This window comes from Colletotrichum fioriniae, assembly GCF_027942845.1.
Source record: "Colletotrichum fioriniae strain IMI 355084 chromosome Unknown scaffold_5, whole genome shotgun sequence".
NCBI lineage: Eukaryota > Fungi > Ascomycota > Sordariomycetes > Glomerellales > Glomerellaceae > Colletotrichum > Colletotrichum fioriniae.
Genome location: NW_027076841.1, coordinates 2,547,742 through 2,570,264, shown reverse-complemented (window position 1 = coordinate 2,570,264; position 22,523 = coordinate 2,547,742). Strand labels below are relative to the sequence as shown.

The following is a 22,523-nucleotide window of genomic DNA, read 5'->3' as shown; positions in this document are numbered from 1 at the left end:
AGCATGTACTATACAAGGTTCAATTGTATCCTAATTGTCTCGGGCTATTGGGAGGGACCATTTGCCGTCAGGAAGTCAAAATCGGCTCCCCCTTCTGCCTGCATGACGGAACGCAGATATAGTCCTCGATAACCGCGAATTCTCTTCTTTGCCACCCAAGGCGCATTACTGCCGCCATTCTCCTCTTCTTTGACTAATGCTTCCTTTTTCTCGGCAATTCTCCTCTCAATCTCCTCGTCGGATATCTCAACTTTGATAAGGCGTTGTTCTGCATCGCATGTTATGATGTCGCCAGTTCTGACGATACCAAGGACCGATTCAGGGTCCGCCGCTTCGGGAGAAATGTGCAGAACAATAGTTCCGCCCGCCGTACCGCTCATGCGGCCGTCAGATAGGCGAAGCATGTCTTCGACTCCCTGAGCTGCGAGCTTCCGGGGAATCGGGATAAGTCCCGCTTCTGGCATACCTGGGTTGCCGACAGGCCCAATGTTTTGGAGTACGAGCACGCTATCGGGCGTCACCTCAAGATCTGGGTCATCGATACGGAGGGCCATGTCTGCGGAGCCAGCGAAGACGACCGCTGGGCCGGAATGCTTCAGTAGTCGGCGATATTTCGACGCACTCTGCTTCGTTACAGCTCCGCCTGGGGCAATGTTACCGCGGAGCACGGCCAAGGCCGAAGCTGGGTATAGAGGATCGTTGAAAGGCTGAAGACAATTGACCAAGCTATCCCGGGGAATAGGGATGAATGGCGTACTTTCCAACTCTTCTCCCAGCGTCTTGCCTGTTACCGTCATGGCGTTCAGATGCAAAAGGGGCTTGAGTTGGTGCAAAAGCGCCAGCATGCCGCCGGAGTTGTGGAAATCGTCCATGTAGTTCTGTCCGCTGGGCTTCAGGTCAACCAACAACGGCGTCTTTCTTCCGATTTCATCAAACGTGTCTAGCGTGATCGTGCCGGCTACAGCAGGGTGACGGCCTATGATGGCCATCATGTGTACAACTGCGTTTGTCGACCCACCAATGGCCTGCAGGACGGTGATTGCGTTGAGGAAAGACTCGCGGGTCAGCAGGTCTTGTGGCTTGAGCTTCTTCTGATGGAGGGCTACAGCTAGGCCTCCAGTCTGCTCGGCGATGCGTAGTCTCGTCGATGAGACTGCTGGGGCCGTGGCACCTTTGAACGGCATCATTCCGAGACCGACAAGGATACAAGCCATCGTCGATGCAGTGCCCATGACACCACAAGTACCTCCCTGTCACGGCGATCAGCAGATGAGACTTCGATTTGAGTGACGAAATACACTTACTGTGGGTGCCAGCTCATCGTTGATAGCTGAGATATCTTCGATATCAATCTTGCCAGCTCTGTAGGCGGCCCAGTTGTTGCGGCAGTCCGTGCAAGCACCAATTCTCACGCCTTTATGGCTTCCCGGCATCATGGGACCAGTGACCAGGTGCAGGATAGGCTTGTTCGCCGATATGCCACCCATCAGCTGTGCAGGAGTTGTCTTATCACAGCCTGCACAACTTAGTCAATACCCATCTCATATTTCAACCTAGTTCAATACAGCTCACGTACCTCCGATGAGGACCACCGCATCACACGGCTGCGCCTTGATCATCTCCTCCGTATCCATGCTCATGAGATTACGCAGATACATGCTTGTCGGTGATGCAAAGCTCTCATGGATACTGATAGTTGGGAAATCAATCGCCAGCCCGCCATTGAGTTGGACGCCGCGTTTCACGGCCTCGATCAGCTGTGGGACGTTTGCATGGCAAGGGTTGAAGCTTGAGTAGGTGTTGACGATGCCAATAATGGGCCTCGAGAGCGCATCTTCACTATACCCAAGAGCCTTAATGAAGACCTTGCGCAGAAACAGCGAGAAGTGAGCATCGCCATAGGACGTCAAACCCTGCCTTAACCCCGCGGCGTTGGGGTCGATGGGTGTCGAGAGGTCATAGTCTCCCGTAACCGGGGCCTTGCCTTCTTCTTTCTTTGGGATTGCTGTTTGTTCGCTCATATTTGCTGTGATTGTGGTGTCTTTGACTGTAGAGAGACGCCTCGAAAGAACGATGTAATGCGACGGCGGGAATTACAATTCCTCATCTTATGGTTGGCCCGAATCAGACTTATCCGGGATGGTGTTGTAGATGCGGGGACTCCGCATGTCGTAATCGCCCGGTCCAATTCGGTAATAAGACGACGGGAGCAAAGCGGCCGCATCGTCTTCGGCGCCGTCGGGATTTCTCCGTCTAAGTGCTCGCGGACAACGGGACCGTTGACGGACATGTCCTCATAGGACCTTGAGATGTGCCTGATGCATAGAACATGTAGATGCATGCATCATTGTTACTTATATCCAGCTTCAAGATGACTTTCTGTTCGGTATCTCAGCATATTCGCCGAAGGCTTCTTCCTGCACCTTGAACATTACCGCCCGCTTTTCCGCTTCACCGGGCCCCTCCTCTTTTCCGCCCCGCCCCGAAACCCATCGCCATGCTCGACCTCCGAGGAAAAGTCGCCCTGGTCATCGGCCTCGGCCAATCAGGCACAGACGGCTGGGGCATCGGCGCCGCCTGCGCCGTGACCTTCGCCGCGCAAGGCGCCGCGATCTTTGGCGGCAACCGCACCGTCGAATCCACCACTAAGACCAAAACCACCATCGAGGAAGCCGGCGGCGTGTGCGACGTCGTCGCGACCGACGCCACGTCCTCCACGTCCGTCAAGGCGCTCGTGGACGCGTGCGTCGCGAAGCACGGCCGCATCGATATCCTGCTCGCCAACGTCGGCGGGTCGCAGCCCGGGTGCGCGGCGAGCATGGGCGAGGAAACGTGGGATGCGCAGGTGGAGTTGAATCTCAAGAGCGTGTACCTTGCGTGCCACCATGTTCTGCCTATCATGGAGGCGCAGGAGGGAGGAGGGAGTATTGTTTGTGTTTCGAGTATTGCGGGCTTGCGGTATATTGGTAAGCCGCAGGTTGCGTATAACACGACCAAGGCGGCTGTGATGCAGTTTGTCAAGGCGACGGCTGTGGTGTATGCGAAGCGAGGGGTGCGGTTGAATACGGTTGTGCCTGGGTTGATGGAGACGCCGTATACGAGGCAGTTGGCGGAGAGGTTTGCTCCCAAGGACGGGGCGCCTGGAGGCGGTGGGTATGAGGCGTTTAAGAGGATGAGGGAGGAGCAGGTGCCGATGGGACGGATGGGGGATGCGTGGGATGTTGCGAATGCGGCGGCGTTTTTGGCGTCTGATGAGGCGAGGTATATCACGGGCCAGAAGATTGTTGTTGATGGGGGGATTACTTCGTCTACCGGGCGTACCTAGAGCTGCAATTCATTATATCATGTATAAGTACTGTATCACTTAAGGCTTCGTCACGTATCGAGAAGTCGGGGTTTACACCTTGAGGGAAGAGTCCTCAGGCCGAAGCCAATCATGACCCTGCCCGTCATCCTCGACCAACGTGAACATCTTACTTCACATACCTGTAGCATATAGAACATCTTTCTCTGTAACGACATTGATGAGAATCTTATGCTTGAGCTTGGATTTCTAACAAGTCTATAATCTAATCACGACATCCAATCTGTACCTTGACGCCATCCCTCCTACGCCGACCCATTCGCCAACCCCTTGGCCATAAACTCGCACATATACTCGTCCTCCTGATCAACTTCAAAGTCAAACCTAGTAACGTCCTCCTTGAACGGCCACAAATATGTACTCGTTACCCTAGAGATTATCAAAATCAGCTTGATCTTTCGACTTTACGATATTCGAAGGCTTTCTGTCCTTTAAGCAAAAAAAAAAAGGAAAAAAAAAAGGAAAAAAACCGGAACGTGGAGTGGGTGTCGGGGTGAGCTATACCTGTGATGCTCCGGACTAGCTTGATACACCTCCAGTGCTTCACGATCCTGATGGAAGCTCAGCAGCGCAAAGTGGTAGCCTTTGCTTCTCTCGATGGGATCCGTGATGGAGGGACCGCCGACGATGAGGCGTTGGTCTTTGACACAGGGAAGGGATTTGAGGGTCTTGAGTTCGCGGACGAATGTGGATTTGTGGTCTTCCGAGACATCGGGGCGGAACTTGAATAACACTATAAAGAGACTCGGTCAGAATTTGTCTCAAAGGTGTGAGTGAATTAGGAGGTTACCTATGTGGACTATTGTCATTGTAGAGGTGTCTCGAGAGAGCGAAGTAGCGTGAGTAGTTGTCTTTTTTTGCGCGGAAATCCGATTTCGTCTTTGAAAAATGGGTGATCGGGAATTTGAAGCCGTGATACTGAAAGTTTTGAATGTCTAATAATTCAGTCAATGGTCCAGTGGCTGAGTCAATTCCAGACCGAGTTGCGTCGTGCCCGGTGGGAGGACACTAACGGACGAATCCCGCGACATGAACCTACAGGCTCTACGTACTGAACGGACGATCCCCGTCGCAGCGGCTTTGTCGACGGGCCCCCATCCCGTGTCAGTCGTTTTTTTTTTTCTAACGTCAAGGAGATGCTGAATTGTGTATCAAAAAACTCTTGAAGAATAAGAATTTGGTGGCCAAGATGGTTTGAATTGCGCTTCGATATGCCAGGTGTGAGATGATCCGAACCCCCTGCAAGATGAGCACTTCCGCCGCTGCCTCATGCAGCCCCAGATCTTGGAGCAACCATCTCCCTTAGAAGCGCACGAGGTACTGTCATTGTCGACGCCTCAAAGCATTCAACCGGTCAACTCATCATTTATCCACTCTTCCTCCTAGATTACACAGAATCATACTAATCCGACACCCCTCAGTCGAGATGAAACCCCTACACCTTGGTGTCCTTCTCGCTGGAGACCTCGACATGCATCATATCGTCTCCTTTGATATCCTGAACGCTTCTGGAGTCCGTCTCAGTCGTCTTGTACTTTCCCTTCTTGATATCGCGACGCCAAAGGTACTGTCCAAGCATGAAGAGAGTCCACCAGATGGCCACGAAAATGGTATTAACAGTGAACCCTTTCCGCCATTTAGGAGCTAGATGAGAGGGTGTAAGATATCAGCATGGTCTTCCAATTGTTCGATACGGTGATGGTGTTCAGTTACTTACCCTCTAGCTTTGGGAAGACGGTGATTGGGTAGAAGCTGAAGAAAATCCAACCGCAAGTCATCTGAGCACAGATGGTGTTAGGAACGGTTCCGACAATGTTGGTAATGAGGGTAGTGTGGTTTGCTTCCATACCATGGCGCCAGTGGTGAAAGCTCTGGCTTCGTTGTCGTCTTTCATAATCATGTTGATCCAAGGGAAGAAGATCGGGGTGAACTTTGCAAGAAGTAGTAAGCAATCATAATCGTCTTGTTTGACACGTGAGTGAGACTTACGCAACTGGTGAGGCCGAGCATGTAGTAGGCGGCAACTGCGCCTTGATGAGCAAAGAGGTCCTCACGTTGAATCGATACAGTACTTACAGTGCAACCCAGTTGGGATGTCCCAGATCAGGAGACAGACGTTGGCGAAGAAGAGAATGCCCGCCACGACGCACATGACTGCCCAGATGGGGTAGATCATGCACAGCGAAGTGGCAACGACACCGGCCACGATAGAGATTGCTTGGACGCCGGTGGGGATGACGTTGATCTCGGCAACAGTGTACGTGCCGTGTAAGGTAGCCTCGTGCTTGAGCCAGAGTGCCATCTGGCCAGCGACGTAAGAAGTGCATTGGAAGCTAAGCAGGTCATAGTGGCGTCAGTTCCGTACAAAAGCCTGGACAAGATACTGCTTGCAACTTACAAGACGTAGGTGAAGACGGCAAGATAAAAGTGCCAATGAGTGAAGACGCGCTTAAGCATCTTCTTGCCGATCCTCTTACTCTCCTTGACCCCGTCATCTCTCATCCGGGCCTGCGCAAGCTTCTGCTCCGCATCCGTAAGCCACCAGACCTTGGGACTCGTCGGCAACCCAGGGAAGAGGAAGAACCCCGCAATAGAGATGGGCAAGCTGATGATGCCGTCAATGACGAAGAGCCACCGCCAGCCGGTCATGCCGGCGACGCCATTGAGGTTATTGTACGCCGCGGCCTGGAGGTACCCGCCAAACATGGCGCCAATGTTGGACGAGACGTACCACACGCCCGCGCGCTTGAAGAGCTCGTCGCTGCGGTACCACGAGGTCAAGAGGTAGATTGCGCCCGTGGCGGCGGGGGTCTCGAGGACGCCGAGGAGGAAGCGGATGCCGTAAATGTCGTATTCGTTGCGGAGCTTGCACTGAACGAAGGTCGTGATGGACCAGAGGCATTCCATTGTGGGGAGGTACCAGCGGGTGAGGTGTGGGCGGGAGATGATCATCATGGAGGGGATCTCGAAGATGAGGTAGCCGATGTTGTAGAATGTTCCGAAGAGTGAGTATCTGGCAGCGTATGTTAGGCACGAAGCAGGGTTATGGTGTTGTTTGAATGGTGGGTTCGCTTACTGGTTTCCTGTGAGCTTCAAGTCCTCTTCCATGCCGGAGACATAGGCGTGGTTGATGTTGGCTGAGTCAAGCCATTTCAAAAAGACTGATCTCATGTTAGTGTTTACACGAATAGACGGGCTATCAGGAGAGTCATACACATCAAACAGCACAGGGAGAGAAGAATGCTGTCTGTTCAGAACCGTCATTAGCTTCTACTCGAACACATGGATAAGTTGAACTATACCGAGCTTCCGAAGCAACTTTTTCTCTTCCTTGGAGTAGTGACTAGGGTACCAGTCGAATATGTAGAGCCAAGCTACCCACAGCGACCTCGTCTGCGGCTTGGGTGTCGACGAGCTCACAACCAGCTCTTGATCTTCGAGAGGCTTCGTCGTAGCAACTGGATTCGCATTTTGAGCAGACCTGTCGAGGCTGACTCTGTCCGCCATTTTGGAGACGTATTCAACGCGTAGACTATAGCCAGGTCCCGTGACATGGAGAGGCAGCCTAAGTCGCAAATAGTCGCTGGGCCTGGAGTGATGAGTGAATGAGTCCAGTCGCTCTGAGGATCTCAACTGTCCGAGTGAAGTTCTTGGTGATGTAACCCCATGCTTTATATCACTTAGAAATAAGCCATGATTCTCAGAGACTTCACTTCTATGTTGGCAGGCTGGAGTAGTCCGCCAACAGTAGATAAGCCAAGCAATGTTGTCTTCGATGTCCTCCCCGCAATCCCTACCTCAGTCTGCGCATCCCCGATCCTAAGAGCGGGGTGTGGGGGAATTGCTTGCAGTCGACAGCCGTACTTGGCTAACGACACCTGCTCGGAGGATTGTCCTCGGGGATGAGGGGTATTAATACCCCGACTATTGTATCGCAAATGGGTAGTTCAACACATGATGCATCGCGAGGATATTTCACCGAGACATCAGCCGCGAGACCGATTCAATGGAATGGTTGCCTTCGCTTCCGACGGGCCGTTGGTGTTGATTCATTTGCATCGAGGCCTTGGTGATTATCCATCATGTGATGGCTCGGCTTTCTGAAAGATGTACAAAATGACAACTTCGGTATCAGTTACGTCTACAGTCGGAGCAAAACATTCATCTGGAACCCCAAGTTCGGAGTTCGAAGCAACAGTGTATTCAGCATGACCGCTTCTGTTATGGAAAGCTTGCCGGCCATGGCAAAGCAAGCCCACTCTCAGGACGCCGCTATGGACAAGTTGTCTACGGTTCCGCGTCACGACAGCATGTCTTCCGAACCACCTATTTCGATATCAACTCTGACACCAGAAGAGCTGTCTGCAGACAGAACCAGTGAGACCTCATGGTCTGACGCCGCGGTAGAAGCCAACGGATGGCCAACCTCCCAAGCATCAATGCCGCTATCTACTCATCTTACCGAACTGTTCGAAGAGAACATCATGGCCAAAGTCTATCGCACCGCGACAAAGTCCCTCCAAGAGCAGGAACCTTCAACCTCTAAAGAGGTTCAGAAGACTCCGATCGCCTTTCCAGAGATCGTCCCTCAAGACGGCCCCAATGCGGGCCAGTACGAGTTCCGCGACCCAGACTTCTGGACCTGCGGGTTCTTCCCAGGAACGCTCTATGCCTTATTGGAGCGAAGCGTCAAGCACCCGTCAACGATGGGACTCGCCAATGCCGGGTCCGGGCTCAGTGTCGCCACGCTTCGCCAGCATCTGCGGAGGCTATGCAAGATCTGGGCCGATCCCTTGCATGACATGGCCGGTCGGACGGACACGCACGATATCGGCTTCATCATCATGCCAGCACTACAGAGGGACTGGGAGCTGAACGGTGACGAGAAAAGTCTCGCTTCCATCGTCAGGGCTGCGCATTCTCTTGCGACTCGGTATGTCCCAGCCGCTGGAGCTATCCGCAGCTGGGATTGCCTCTTGAAGAAGGACATTGCAGTGACAGACATGGAGACGAATCTCCTTGCCATCATTGATAGCCTATGTAATCTGAACCTCCTATTCTACGCCGCAGCACATACCGGCGACAGAACTCTCGCCGACATCGCCACCACGCACGCCCGTACACTCTTAAATACGCACCTCCGTCCCGAATCCGTGAGTACGCTAGTGAGAAATGGATACAGAGGTCAGCTTTATTCGACGTGCCACGTCGCCAACATCGATCCGGTCACCGGTGATCTCAAATGGCGCTGGACGGCACAGGGGTACGCAAACAATTCCACGTGGGCCCGTGGCCAGGCGTGGGCGATCCTGGGGTATGCCCAGACTTACTACTGGACTCGAGACAGAAGTTTTCTTGAGGCTGCCTTGGGTGCTGCGGAGTACTTTCTGTACCGGCTCGACATGGCGCCGTCATGTGTAGATATACTGGTGGCCGATGAGGAGACGAACTGCTGCTCTCGGGATGGGCGTCGAAAGAAGACAAAGGGCCGAAGGATTCCTCTTTGGGACTTTGATGCCCCGATACAAAATACCGCGGAGCCTCTGCGAGATTCATCGGCCGGGGTGATTGCTGCTAACGGCATGCTGGTGCTGTCACAGGCGCTCAAGGGCATCCAAGAACATGCTTTGGCGCGGCGGTTCCTCGACGCGGCTGTTGAGATCGTCCGAGATACCCTCGACTACTCACTCGCAGACGAAACGGCTCGGTTCATCAGAGCTATCAGCGAGGCGGGGTTGGAAGTGGAAGACGCCATCGCTGGCCGATGTTTCGACGGCATCATCAAGCACGGGACGGCCAATAATAATGAAAATGCTAGACGAAGGTACTGGAATCATAGTCTCGTTTACGGGGATTACTATCTCGTTGAGTTTGGGAACAGGCTTTTGAATATGGGATTAGCGTAGAGTCTTAGTGCTGTTTTCCGATTATAGACCTGGTTTACTTGAAATCAATAGAGACTCTTGCATTTTACCACCCTCCACCGTCGTATTCAGTCTCGAAAATGCCATCATCGTAGCTGATGATCCTGTCCATGTCCATGAATTGTTGATCAAGGAGCATCTGCGAGATATTGCTCAACTCGCCGCTACCGATGCTGCTTCTGTGGTACATAGATGGCTGAGCCATTGGCTCAACTCCGTTCAACCCTAGTCCTGGAGGTGCGAGCATTGTGTTCGGCGTTGGGTTGGAAAATGATGCCGGGTTATTGAGTGGGAGTTGCTGAGCGACAACAATAGTGTCGAGACCGCCCGCAGCAGGCTCAACCTGTGTATCCGCGAGTCGCCTATTTCGCCCACTGGCAGTGATTCCCTCTTGTCTCTCGGTACCACTCCGTCTGAGGTGGGGAGATAATTGAGGCTCCTGAGAAGCAGTGTGATTGATTTCTGTAGTGTAGCCTAGGACGTTGATGTTGAAAGACGTCTCATCGCGGCAACGAGAATGCATCTCTGTGAGCTTTCTCGAATACTTCCCAGCCAGGTTGTCTCTCGCAGGTTCCAAGCTATGCGGACCAGCCCACCGCATCGCCATCTCGTTCATAATCTGAACTAGAGACCAGAACTCAGAAGCCAATTCGGTGCCGAGATCATACCGCCATCGGAGGAGGAGCACTCTGGCAGCCACGTAGATGCAGAACACAAACTGGCTCGAAACAGGCATCGCGGCAGGCGCATGCTTCAGATAATTCTCCGCAATAATGGCAATCTCTACGGCGGCAGTCTGGCACGTATCCACGCTTAGAATACTCGGTAGCCGGGCCTTGAACGGCCACTCCCTCGGCGGGAAGGCAATGAGCTGGTGGAGCAGGATCATTGACGTGTTGTGTGTGACGTGCGCCAGGGTGAGGTTGGGGTCCATCCGTGTCGACTGCCGCGCCATATTGGCCTTCCATTTCTGGGGCAGGAGCATCTTCCAGTGGACCAGACGCAGGTCGAGCTCCTTGAAGCGGGTGAGCCAGCTGCTGATATCGCGTTGGTCTCGCATGTTGATCTTTTGCTGGAGGAAGTAGCTCGTGACCCTGCTGAGGGACTCGGTCGCCTCTATGCAGTAGGCGAAGGCGCCGACGGTGGACATGTCGACGCTGGCGGCCGGTGCCCCCGGCGAGGTGCCGGCGTCGGAGGGTGTGTGGGTTTCTTCTTCTGGGGCACCTGCTTGCAACGTCGGCGCGTAGTGGGACGGGATGAAGGCGATGGGATTCCCGATTCTGCCGGCGGCCTTGTCCCAGATACCAAAATAGGGTGTCACGACTTCGTCTTCTTTGCGCCAGAGGACGCCGTCGCAGGGGAGGCGACAATGTACATCGTCCGAGGTGAGACTTGTGTTCCAGCCCATGGTGACTGAGATGAGTCTATCGAGCTTGAAGACGTTCCAGAAGACCCGGCGCCTCTCTTCGGCTTCGGTCCAGCTTTCTGGGGGAGCGAGCGAGATAAAAGGTTGAGACAGTGATGGCCGGTCCACGTCGTCGTGTTCGACCGTGAGCTGGAGATACTCGACGGTCCGGGTCAGTGAACCAACCAGAGACCATGCTCTTGCAGCCTCGCCACTTCCAATCTGTCTCTATTAGCGTGTGCCGTGCGAGGAAATTCGGATATCGAACCACCTACATCGTTAAATGCGACAATGATGAGAGCTTGGTGGCTCTCCACGTTGAATGTTTTCATCGAGGTCGACACGATCCAATCACGGGTGATGCTTCTTTGCTGGTGCGTGCCGAACAATTTGGTCGCAACATCTTCATCAGATATGAATCTTGACGCAGAAAGGACCATGGCATGTAACACTGCCAGTAAAGGTTTGTCGTCTCCGGGCTCGCGAAGTCGACGGCGGAATCTTGCCTCATGTATAATCGGGATCCACGGATGGATGTGTGCGAAGTAAGCTTTGAGTACAATCTCAAGGTCCTCTTCCTCTGGCAACACAGGCAAAGCCGGACTGGAATCACCCGTGAAGGCAATGTTAATAGGCTCATGATCATCGAGTCGACGCCGCTTGGCTCGGCCTGGTGACTCGGTCTGGGTACGCTGTTCGCTAGATGAGCTTCTGCTTTTAGAGTTGAACTTGTGTAGCTCTTTGGCGAAGAATGCCATGATATTGTATGCATTTGTCTCAATGCCTCCACTGATGCCATTGACATCCTCTTGAATGGGTGAGTGATTTGACTCGGATTGTCTACATTCTCTTGAGGTATTCTTAGTCCTTTGTTGGTGAACAGTTCTTTCTAACGCATCTGAGACCTTGCTATCAGTAACAATAAAACAAGGGTTACTCGGTATATCGAGACAAACCCAGTCTCCGATGCAGGTTCTCAATGGCTCCAGCCTTCATCCCGGGCTTAGACCGTTTCGACTCGTAGACACAATCGTTTCCTATCATGGGTCAACTCCTGAAAAAGAAAGTTTTCTTCACTGTGGACTAAACAAGGGACCCACCTGTCTTGCGGCACTGCTGACAAGTTGGTACCTCTCGGGAACATCGCAGCTTCCGGCGCCGGCAACAGTTGCAAGCGAGGGCCGCCGCAGCCTCCGAGGCGCCCCCCGAGTCATCGTGGCCCGCATCGGCGGCTTCGCTCTGGTGGCTCAGCTCAGTACCATTATCCATGGTCAGGCATTGGTCGAAAACAGATCATGGCGCAAAGTGTGGGCGTTGGCTCTTGAGAGTTACGCGTGAAGTAGAGCGGAGGCTGGCATAGTTATGATTCCACGGCCAATAGCCCGCGCTGCCGCTCGACATAACCCGAAGACCGAGGCGGCCCCGCACCGTCTTCCCCCGCATTGCACATCGGCGGCTGCATGAGCTGGGGCCGTCCAGGGTTGCGGGGAGAAGGAAGTTGGAAAGCGATGAAAAAGAGAAATTCTTTCACCTGAATAATGCTAGGATTTTCTTCGGCCGAGCGCAATGTAACGTACAGGAATGGGTGACACGCGTCACTCCTTTGCCATGTGGGCGATGACATCTGCGAGACTCCCGCTCAGTCGTAAAACCTCCACTGAGCCTCCGTATCCGGACTTAGGGACTGATTCAGGAGAAGCGCTCGAAGAAACTCGATTGGCATCGTGTTCGCCCTCAGGATCTTATCGTGGAGTTCCTTCTCGCCCATCAACCCCTTGGTCAGCACCTCCTCCCGCAGACCGTGCATCTGCAATGCCCCCAGCATGTATCCGGCCTGGTATAGGGGAGAGTACTCGCCGCCGAACGATCTCGTGACTTCTCCCTCGGCGTTGGATCGCTCGTGGCCGACCCAGTCGACCAGCAAGTCGACGCACTCTTGGGGCGTCATCTCGCCGAGGTGGTACTTGAGGGAGAAGATGATTCTCGCGCATCGGTGCATCCGCCAGAAGAGGGTTCCGATCTTATCTTCGGGGCTCACGAAGAAGTCGCCCCTATTCCAAAAGACAAACTCCCAATACATGGCCCAGCCCTCGACAAAGAAGGGTGTCGAGAAGAGTTCGCGGTACGGATGATGACGCTTACCCATGAAAAGCTGCAAACGATGGCCGGGTATCAATTCATGGCTTCTTTCATGTTAGCAGTGAACAGTTCTCAAGGGAAACACAAGTGAAGGGACTTACAATGCCGTCGCCCGTGAGAAGTGAGGGTTGTTGCCGCGCATCACCATCATCTTGAGATCGTGGTCCATGGCGGCGGTGGGATAAGAGACCCAAAAGGAGGAGCCTCCGAGGAAGAATGGAGACTCCTTTTGACGTTCTGCGTCAATCATAAACATACGCCACGTCTCGCCTGAAAGAAGTCAGCTTGTCGTTCCGCCGAAAGGAGCACGTAGAGCAACTTACCCGCGATTTCTGGGACAGTAACCAAGTCATGCTTCTTCACAAAAGCCATGCCCTCATAGGCCAGCTGGCGTACCATCTCAGGCTGTTGACCGGGCTCAACATATGAATTCTTGACATATTCCTGCGCCGCCTTCCAGTCGTCGCCAAAGCCACCATTAGGAGCCTCAAGACTAGGGAAGTGAAAGTCAGTTTCTGATCCGAGGCAAAGGGCCAGTCGGCTTTACATACCCCGATACGCTTCCATGATTACCTTCCGGTCGAACGGAGCCCACCTTGATGCTGCGTGAAGCCTTCTTCATCTCCTTTTCGCACCAATCGTACTGTTCCTGCGCCAGCTTCAGGAGCTCCTCGGGCGTGTAGGGTATCATTTCCGCTTCGAGCTCAGTGATCAGCCCGGAGCGCCCAATGGGTTCTACTGCAGCACGAATAGATCCGGACCCGTTTTTCTCAATGAGTTTGGTGTCTATCGCCGTCTTGATGCCGGTGAGGGCCTCGTCCAATTCAGTTTTAGGCGCGTCGCACCAGAAGGGGAACAAGGGGTCGTAGGGGGCGTAGAAGCCGTAGGTCTCGTCAACGTGGCCTCGGATTTGGTCAATGGTGCTCATAGCACGTGAAAAAGTCGAGTCATTGGCCTTGATCTCATTGGTTTTGATGGCCTTTGTCGTCGCAATTATCTTCTTTGCTGTCTCGTTTACTATCATGGCCGTTTTCTTGCTGTCGACGGGAACCATGCTTTGACGAGCTTCGCATATCTCGATGAGCGGCTGGATAAATGGCAACACCGGCTTCACCAGTTCGTCTCGCTCACGATCTAGAAGTAGGACGCGTAGATTGCGCCTCAGATAGTTGCGCAGAAGTAAGAAGTCTACCTTGTCCTCTTGGCTGTAGGTATCGAACGGAGCCTTGAACAGACTGTCGAGCTCTTCATTGTAGTATCGTTCTAACCGATGAGACCTCGTGGCTGAGAACTTGATATTGTAGAACTTGTTGAGATTCTTTTCATCCGTGGTGACCCGTGTAATACGCTCCGGCATAGACTCCGAGTTGGTTGTAGCTGCGTGTTGTTCGCGGCCGTCGCTCACGTTAACCCACTCGCCATCCGAGACATCCCCTTGATGAGACCGTGTAACGAGACGATGTGTGGCCATGGCGATGACGTAAAGGTCGTGATTATGTGATAAAGAGAAGTTTCGATTTAATGTGGTAAGATTGAATACCAAGCTGTAGCAGCCGGCAGTGATTATTACATTTGAAGAATGCGGGGAAAGCTTCGTTCTTGAAGCAGCAACCGAGACACGAGGCGTGGAGGCGTGAACTCCGGACGGGAGGCCGCGGGGGTCTTATCTCGGCCCCAGTTGCCGAGTTTTGGGAGAGGGAACGTTGCAGCGGCATTCCTTCAGTGGGACCGATAACATCCATAGTGGGAAGGTGCGCTGAAGAGAAGCTTTTTGGAGGCAGCGGGTTCCTTGCACCTTGTTTCCCCTCACCAACAGGCAAGCCAAGCTCATGCACGACTCATTCCCATTTGCGCCAGACTTATTCATGAGAGATCATTTGGAGATTACATTATTTAGCTAAGCAATTGATCTTACTTGGTATAAGCGAATTCGTTGTCAATCCCAAGTGAGTGCATGGAAATGAAAAGCATACTGCTCTAGCACTGGCTCTCGACAGCGATAACCTCACTGACACCAGTCTCAATGCCCTCGCCAGCGCTCTCAACGCGAACAAACTGAGCCGAGCCGGAGAAGGTAGCCTTGGTCTCGAAGCCAGTCTTCTCAACAGAAGCCTTCTCATTCAGCGTATCCTCCGAAGCGCCGGCGAACACGGTCCACTTGTTGTTCTCTGTCGCGCCGTTCCAGCTCATGTACACCTCGGTCTGGTTGCCGGCGTCGCAAGCGAAAGCTTTGGGCGCGTAGTAGGGCTTACCGACCCAGGGGTAGCGGTGGTTGCGGTAGCTCTGGACGATCTTGTCCTCGCCAAACTGTGCGGTGAAGACGCACTCACCCTTAGTGTTGAACTCCTTGATCTTGGGCGTGCTGCCGTAGCCGATGACGGTGTGTCCGCTACCGTCGTTGAGGACCTGGACATTACCCTGGGAGACGGCAAAGATTGTGTCGTTAGGGTCGATGAGCTCCTGCTTGAGGGTGGCCTCCCAGGTGGCGGTGTTGACGGTGAGGAAGATGCCCGAGGTCTCGTTGACGCCGCTGCGGATGCCGCTGTTGTCGTTGTTGAAGAGGGAGATGAGGGCGGTGCCGTTGCCCTCTGCGTGGATGCGGGCGTCGTGCTGGTAGCAGAAAGACAGGCCGTTCTTGAGGGCGAAGGAGCCACCGGTTTGGCCCTTTGGCATTGTTAGCTGGAGTTCGTGTTTAAGCAAAAGCAGAGTAGGTACTTACGTTCAGGGTCCACTCAACAGATCCATCCTTGGCGATCTTGAAGATGGAGCAATAGTGGCGGGAGGAGATGAGGAAACCACCATCGGCGAATCTCTCGATGGAGTTGATGTGGAAAGGTCCCCAGGGGTAGGTCTGGTTGAGTCCAAGGTCTTCCAAGGGGTAAGTAGGGGCAGCAGAAGCTAGAGAGATCTCGTCCAAGTGGTCCAGATGGCTCCACTGGAAGAGAATCTCGTTCGTCTTGATGTCGATCTCGAAGAAGAGTGAGTCAACGATCCAGCCATCAACAGGGCCGCCGACGGAGGTTAGGTCCGTCTGGGTAACGTTCACAGCAGGGGCAAACATGGTGCCCTCGGGGGTGATGTAGTCCTCGTGCATGTCCAGCCAGCTGCCGCCGGTGAGACCGGACGAGTCCCAGCCGGTAAAGGTCTGGAGGTTCAGGCCGTTGGCGTACTGGTCCAGAGTAACATTGTAAATGTTCTTATAAGTCTGGTCGTAGATGAAGACAGCTCCGTATCCGAAGCCGTAGGGTTCCGGCATTGTGATTCCGGTGTAGAATGTGAGGACAGGCTCTCCGAAGAGGGTCTGGGCGCGCCATGCGGAGATGTCGCCGTAAGGGCCCTCCCAGATCAGCTCATTCTCGTTGCTCATGATGAAGACGGAGTAGTTGTGGCCGCCGGAGCCGGACTGGTCAAAGAAGAGGTGACCCTCGGCGATGTCGCCGGTCTGGGTGATCTTCAGAGAAGGGGGCTGCAGAGCAGGCTCGGAGCGGTAGGTCTGCCACGGCCAGGGGTTGGTGGTGCTATTCTGGGCCGCGGCGGCCTGGCTCAGACCGAGCAAGGCGCTGGCTTTGAGAAGGGAGGTAGAGCGGACCATGGTGACTGTAGGCTGAGGGGTATGATTGACAGGAAGCGAGGCCTTGAGAAACAGAACAAAGCAGACTCAAAGGGAGGAGTGCCGTCGAGCCTTTTGTACTCTGTAGTTCACATATCTTCAACGGCGTTCCTGTGTTTCCCGACATCGGTCGATCGAGTCTAGCTTCACGTCCGATTTTTTCTTTAACAAACGCTGTAGACTTCCCTCGCCCCTGCCATGGTACCAAGGTTTCGACCGTTTACCTCACGATCTTGCATGGTGTGTGGGTCTTTTCCGAGAAGTACGCCGGCTGTACTTGAGAGATCATCGTCATTCGTCTCCATCCAACGGCCATCAAGGATCTGATAAGATGAGATTGATAAAATTCATCACCACCAAATTCCCTCAAAGTGCCGGCTTGTGGGGGATCTTCGTATGTTTTTGGTTGCATCGGGTCCCATTCTATCAATCAACGAATCCACCGTGGAGGCTTATTTACTAAAATTTCCACAACCTTGAGGAGTCAGCCCGCATCGGTATTCGGTGATCGGTGCCGTTTGCAGAAAGTGAGATCCGACTTCCGTTGAAGCCAATTATATGTCTAAGGGTGGCTAGCAAGCTGCAAGAACCTGACTAATGGTATCTAGAAGTATTCTTTTATTCGAACAACTTCATTACTTCAAATGCTTGTTACGAATCTGCAAAGTTCAAGAACAAAGAACGTCAGAGAACCTGAAGTTGAATACCCCAGGATTCTGCGAGAGAGTGGGCAACAAATGCCGCTGCCAAGTAAGTGCCAAGTTGAGTCGGACTTTTCCCGACGGGCGGGACGGAAAGTAGTTAAGCATGGATAGTGGTGGATCCTAGTTCAAGTTCCTACCTTACTAGCCCCGGGACCAAGCTCGTTCTTGGGCAGTCAATTCTCGGGGATCGAGGTGGATCAACGGTCTTCGGTTTCGCTCGTTCACATACTAATAGCCGACTGCCGGATCCTCTTTCACGATGGTGTTGAGCTATCTATGCTATCTATGACGTCCGGTGCAGACGAGAATCGCAACTCGAGTATGAAGAAAGACAAAATCACTGCGAACGAATTCCGCGGCCAGAAGTGGTCGAAAGTATTGCATCAATTGGGCAATTTGTGTTAAAGCAACAAGATAATCTCAAGGTCTTCAGAGCGGATTAGTGCAGACTTTCTCCAATGCTTGATAACAAAATGGGGTAGTTGGCAAGCCTATCATGCGCGCGTCAAGTCTTAACTACTCTGATAGCAACATAAGCCAGAATGGCATCTGCATATGAGTGTTCCAGAACAAGCCATGCAAGGTCGAAAATAAGCTTATCCTCTGTGTTGGGACAACCACATGGCGTGCTTGGTCCACTGTATGGCGCAATGTAGGGCTCGATGCATTCCGGGGCAACGGCATATGTCTATGAGCTTAGAAGCAATTTACAACTTGAGTCATGCCTAAACCGGTGTAGGTTGCAGAGATTATACAGTACAGCGAATAGCTTTCATTACTCGAGCAAAGATCATGATACTTTGTGGGTATTCAAGTGAGGTCTTCACATCAATGTATAGAAATGGATAATGTTTGCGCAAACTCATGCCACAGTTCTAATCTGATCATCAACTTTCACTGCCAATTCTGTGACGCGACCAGGCTTTGGTGATGAGTTAGGCACGAGCGTAAGAAGTCCGTTGCAATTTGTTGTGCCTGCCCACTAACCACTATCCTATCACTCGAAGTTATCACAAGTCTATAAACGCCTCATCTTTCAAAACTACCTTTGCACGATACCGGCCAACTTCTAAGCAATCTTTTCCACATCGAGATGGAAATCGCCATCACGTCTCATGATGCAACTTTCACCTTCCTTGGCCCAATCAGAGTCCCGACACAGAAGTGCAGAAGCATGACTCTCGCACTCCTGTCTGGGGTTACAGTTGCCCTCGGCACAACATGTCCACTTAGCCTCAACGTGCGCGTTGCCAGACGGTGCAGTCGACTGAATAGTGGACTTCTTGCCCGACTTTGACACAATCTGAGGCTTTCCCGTGCCGGAGCAGCTCTTACACTGGATGCGCGAGTTGGTTTCCAGCTCCATGATGTGCTTCGAAGCGACCTGCGAGAGGACGAGTTGGAACTTGTGATGCTCGAGCAGGTCGGGGCAGTTCCTAGGGACGGAGGACATGACGGGGAGGTCCATGAAAAAGCGGTCGCTGACGTAGCCGAGGTCAAGGGCCTGGCCGCAGAGGACGAAGGCTATTTCAGGATGGGGAATCAGACGCATCTGAGGCTTCCGGAGGCCGTTATTGTAAACGTTTGAGCAGTTTTGCTCGCAACAGACGATCAGGATTTCGACCTTTTGACACATTTTTGCTTCTTGATGGAAGGGAGCGTGGATGCTTGAGATGACTCGGCTTTGGTGCGTAGTTGTCTTGATAGATTTGACGGTCGGGACACTGACACTTTTTGTGAGACGATGAGAGTCGAATTGAGACCTGTCGAATACTGATTAAAGTTGGGAGTTGAAGACGTATTGATTATGAGAGAGTCCTGTTGCTCAACCAGCCAGATATATAGGCAATATACTCAAGCGCTTATGTTGCCTGTTCAGTTGTTCATATGAAAGGACAGGCGAGGCAGCACAACCGCTTGCGGTCTCAGAGTACCTACTTGGTCGAGTCGCCTAGAACAACGAGACTTCTGGGAGACAACCACAATGCTTTCGGACTCGACGAGAACAATCAAGTATCGGGTCGACATCGGACAAATCCTTTATTGAATCAAGATCCTGGTTCGACATTCCCACATGAAAACTTGAAGGGGCATTTTTTACAACTTGATTCCTATCTAAAAATGATCGAAGCTACTGGGTGAAAAAAAGGAAGTTGAAGACTTGGATAAAGAGAGTGAGAATTCCCTCAGCTGGAGAGATCAAAGGCTTCTTGCTTCGTATGTGTCCACCGTAACGCGGTGTCATTCAAGACCATACATGAGTTTACAAAGAGACTCCAGTACCTTTATGAGGTCTCGCATCTACTAACTTAACACCACGATACCTACTCTTACAAACCTGGCCATTCAGTTCAACTGTCACGTGCCAAGCTCTATATTTTGTCTAAAGTAAAGTCCTATAAAGGATTCTCGTGATCCATTCGAGCCTTTCCTTCGTGTTTGTATGCTCAAATCTTTCTTTCATCCATAACGTATTCTGTAATTGGGAGCGAACGCAGGCTTTTCCATGAGTTGAAGATATTCGCCCTGCAGACATCTATACTATGATTACATTCCTTCAGGCTTCTTTGGATCCGCATGTGAACTTTGTTCATTTATCCATTTGACTCATGCAATAATGTCATCGATACTCAAGACATACTGAGAAAGGGACGAATAATGATAATCAACTCAAGCCACGAACTATCAGGAAGACGAGAAACGAAAGCAAATCCGTACAGACTTAACAGGGAATCCGCAGTTAACAAGGAATCCGCAGTTAACAAGTCCACCCACAGTGCAGATTCTCAAGGCCAAATATTCCGGCTTTGCTGTTTCAGAGAGTAGTTTAGGTAACGCGCTTCATAGGGGCTGTTGTGATTGAGCATCGACTTCTCTGACCTTGATTAGGCAAACGTGCGTGCAGCGAATTCATCTTCGAAAACTTGATCAACAGTTGCCAATGTACGCAACCAGTCTTGTAGCCGAGCTCACAACCAAGTTCCATTGTTCTGAAGAGGACTCGAGCCATGTCATACATGTACGTGCAAGGGGCCTAAGGTGCCGTGTCGTCATGCCCTTGGCTGGCTTTCAAGAACGCCCCTGGCGAACAGCTATTCTGGTGTCTAAACTTACAAAGTCAAGGCAGGCATGGCAGGGATCCTCACTCATGTATTCACGCATAATGAAATTTGATTCGCAGAACAAACAGCTGTTGGAACTTTGGGCCACTCACGCCACTGTGCTTGCTTTTTCCTATTACCGGTACCTGCAGCAAGGAATTAGCATACGAAGCGCCAACAAATAGGATTGAGGGAACCAAAGTCCCATTGGAGAAGAAAGAAAAAACATGAGCAATGCAAGGATCGAGATCCCGGCGCGGACCACCGCGCCGTATTCGCCCGTTCGAGACCGGCGGACTACCGTCAAAGGGGCGGTGCAGTCTTTACGAACCTGAGGATTATTTTTGGCGCGTCTTAGTGTGTTGAGCTACGTTTTCATCAAGGATTCAGGAAGGAAAAAAAAGCTTTTTCCTCATGGAACGATGGATGGATCTGCGACAAAAAAATCTGACCGGAACGGCTGCAACGGCATCTCAATGGGCCATCGATGAGACATACCAAACAGCCACAGCATCGCAGAGCCGTTGGGATCGGGCATTTGTAGGATGGCCTTAATGACCGCTAGGGCGGCTTCCGAGATGAGGTGGCGTAAGAGTCCCGTCTCAGACCCCGCTTAGCTCCGTCCAGGGGCGTTGTTTAGACCCGGGGTCAAGGCAGCCGTTATTGAGAACTTGGAGTCGCCTGGACATACAAAAGTCTGCGAGGAAAGGATTTAATGACAACATTAAATGTTCTTGTTTCCTCCCTCTTTCCATCCTTAATACCGGCCATAGACTTCGACGCCTTCACTCGCCCTCGGGTCATTACATTCGTTCATAATCAACACAATCGTTCGAACTGCTCTTATATCGCTACCAGAGCTATTACACCATCATAATACCCAACTACATCAAAACAGCACCAACACAAACATAACATCAAAATGTCTTTCAGATACATCACCTCCCTCGCCATCATGGCCACCGCCGTCCTGGCAAAGACCGACCTCGCCGGCTGCGTCTCCTCAGACTCCGTCGTCACGCCCACCCAGGGCGGCACACCCTACGCAACCCGTGTCTGGTACGTCCCCGGCACCGGCGAGATCTGCGCGGCCCTCGACTGCGGCGGCGGTCGCGCCCCTCCCAAGACCACCGTCCCCGGCTGCCCTTCCTACGAGGGCACCGAGACCTACTCGCCCTCCTTCCTGCCCGTGCAGACCAGTGCCGCGCCCATGGTCTCGACGACCGTGGCACCCATCACCACCACTGCTGCTCCCGAGACTACCGCCAGCGCCTCTGAAAGCGCCTCTGTTGCCACCGTAACCACGTCGACGGACTCTGCCGCAGTTGAGAGTGAGACGTCTGCGTCTGCCACAGCTGTTGTTGTCATTACCTCGAGCGGCTTCAGCAATGCTACCATGACTACCCTGACGACTACTGCTGCATCGGGATCTGGAAGCCAGTCTGCCCGTAGCACGCGGGCTGTCGGTTCTGCTGCGACTTCAGCTGCCACTACCAACAGCCCCAACGCTGCCGTTCCTACTGGCGCATCTCGCGAGCTGTTTGGCCTGGTGGCTGGTGTTGCGATCGGCGCTGCCTTGTTGTAAAGCGTATGAAGATACATGTATATATAGACGTGGCACGAATAGACCTCCGCAGCTGATGCTGTGAAGCTGGTCATGACTTGGACTTATAGGACTCAATATCGTAATGCTGTAATAGACAATGTATAACTTTCTCATGATTACATGTGTTCTGCCCTTCAGTATCTGGAACTCGAGTCCTAACTTGATTATAAGTACATTCTAAACGTTCGTTGCAAGGAAGCGAAATTCGGCTCACCTCCTTTCACTATTGAGACAATGGCCGTGTCATTGCTCTGGTGACTGGCATTAACATCCAACATGCTACGCCATCTCGAACAGGTGAAAGGAAACTGCTGAGCTAAATGTGAAGTATTGGTTGCCATTCTGTCAAGCGTCAAAAAGGCGAACTTCATCCACCAGCAATCTCATTAATCGAACTCTTCAACGCCTTCGACTTGCCTCCAGTCGCCAAAACACCAACAAAAAGACTTGCGGCCCCCTTCCATGCGTAGGCCAGACCTACCACGGAACCTGCATAAACTCCCACAATGTCGGGCCATGAGACCGCCTACACAGATTGATCCTGTCCGGACAAACGCAAAGCTGCATCATAGTATGCGTCCAATACGGCGACAGCAACTGGTAGCCCCCATCGGGATGCTGTCTGGGAATCCACGATTCCCACTCCCTCATTTCCCCGGCCCATGCACCC

The 22,523-nt window shown here is 52.5% G+C and overlaps 9 protein-coding genes across 9 annotated transcripts; 3 read left to right on the top strand and 6 right to left on the bottom strand.

The window, feature by feature from the left end:
• Positions 1–44: 44 nt before the first annotated feature.
• On the bottom strand, positions 45–2,021 carry N0V96_005338 (uncharacterized protein; the record flags this gene model as incomplete). Its single annotated transcript, XM_053198834.2, has 3 exons — positions 45–1,250; positions 1,305–1,516; positions 1,577–2,021. The coding sequence occupies 3 exons, from the start codon at positions 2,019–2,021 to the stop codon at positions 45–47; spliced, it is 1,863 nt and encodes a 620-aa protein (XP_053043758.2).
• A 476-nt stretch (positions 2,022–2,497) lies between these two features.
• Positions 2,498–3,325, top strand: N0V96_005337 (uncharacterized protein; the record flags this gene model as incomplete). Its single annotated transcript, XM_053198833.1, has 1 exon — positions 2,498–3,325. One exon carries the CDS (start codon positions 2,498–2,500, stop codon positions 3,323–3,325), a length of 828 nt encoding a protein of 275 aa, XP_053043757.1.
• A 1,474-nt stretch (positions 3,326–4,799) lies between these two features.
• On the bottom strand, positions 4,800–6,871 carry N0V96_005336 (uncharacterized protein; the record flags this gene model as incomplete). The annotated part of the gene is made up of 9 exons (XM_053198832.2): positions 4,800–5,008; positions 5,082–5,142; positions 5,214–5,294; positions 5,354–5,388; positions 5,441–5,697; positions 5,763–6,377; positions 6,441–6,525; positions 6,579–6,611; positions 6,667–6,871. 9 exons carry the CDS (start codon positions 6,869–6,871, stop codon positions 4,800–4,802), a joined length of 1,581 nt encoding a protein of 526 aa, XP_053043756.2.
• A 701-nt stretch (positions 6,872–7,572) lies between these two features.
• Positions 7,573–9,270, top strand: N0V96_005335 (uncharacterized protein; the record flags this gene model as incomplete). Its single annotated transcript, XM_053198831.2, has 1 exon — positions 7,573–9,270. One exon carries the CDS (start codon positions 7,573–7,575, stop codon positions 9,268–9,270), a length of 1,698 nt encoding a protein of 565 aa, XP_053043755.2.
• Positions 9,271–9,334: 64 nt separating this feature from the next.
• On the bottom strand, positions 9,335–11,025 carry N0V96_005334 (uncharacterized protein; the record flags this gene model as incomplete). The annotated part of the gene is made up of 2 exons (XM_065757375.1): positions 9,335–10,921; positions 10,969–11,025. The coding sequence occupies 2 exons, from the start codon at positions 11,023–11,025 to the stop codon at positions 9,335–9,337; spliced, it is 1,644 nt and encodes a 547-aa protein (XP_065614144.1).
• A 1,307-nt stretch (positions 11,026–12,332) lies between these two features.
• Positions 12,333–14,303, bottom strand: N0V96_005333 (uncharacterized protein; the record flags this gene model as incomplete). The annotated part of the gene is made up of 4 exons (XM_053198829.2): positions 12,333–12,876; positions 12,934–13,102; positions 13,156–13,325; positions 13,384–14,303. The coding sequence occupies 4 exons, from the start codon at positions 14,301–14,303 to the stop codon at positions 12,333–12,335; spliced, it is 1,803 nt and encodes a 600-aa protein (XP_053043753.2).
• A 506-nt stretch (positions 14,304–14,809) lies between these two features.
• Positions 14,810–16,424, bottom strand: N0V96_005332 (uncharacterized protein; the record flags this gene model as incomplete). The annotated part of the gene is made up of 2 exons (XM_053198828.2): positions 14,810–15,496; positions 15,552–16,424. 2 exons carry the CDS (start codon positions 16,422–16,424, stop codon positions 14,810–14,812), a joined length of 1,560 nt encoding a protein of 519 aa, XP_053043752.1.
• A 1,791-nt stretch (positions 16,425–18,215) lies between these two features.
• Positions 18,216–18,782, bottom strand: N0V96_005331 (uncharacterized protein; the record flags this gene model as incomplete). The annotated part of the gene is made up of 1 exon (XM_053198827.1): positions 18,216–18,782. The coding sequence occupies one exon, from the start codon at positions 18,780–18,782 to the stop codon at positions 18,216–18,218; it is 567 nt and encodes a 188-aa protein (XP_053043751.1).
• Positions 18,783–21,169: 2,387 nt separating this feature from the next.
• On the top strand, positions 21,170–21,832 carry N0V96_005330 (uncharacterized protein; the record flags this gene model as incomplete). Its single annotated transcript, XM_053198826.2, has 1 exon — positions 21,170–21,832. The coding sequence occupies one exon, from the start codon at positions 21,170–21,172 to the stop codon at positions 21,830–21,832; it is 663 nt and encodes a 220-aa protein (XP_053043750.2).
• Positions 21,833–22,523: the final 691 nt, after the last annotated feature.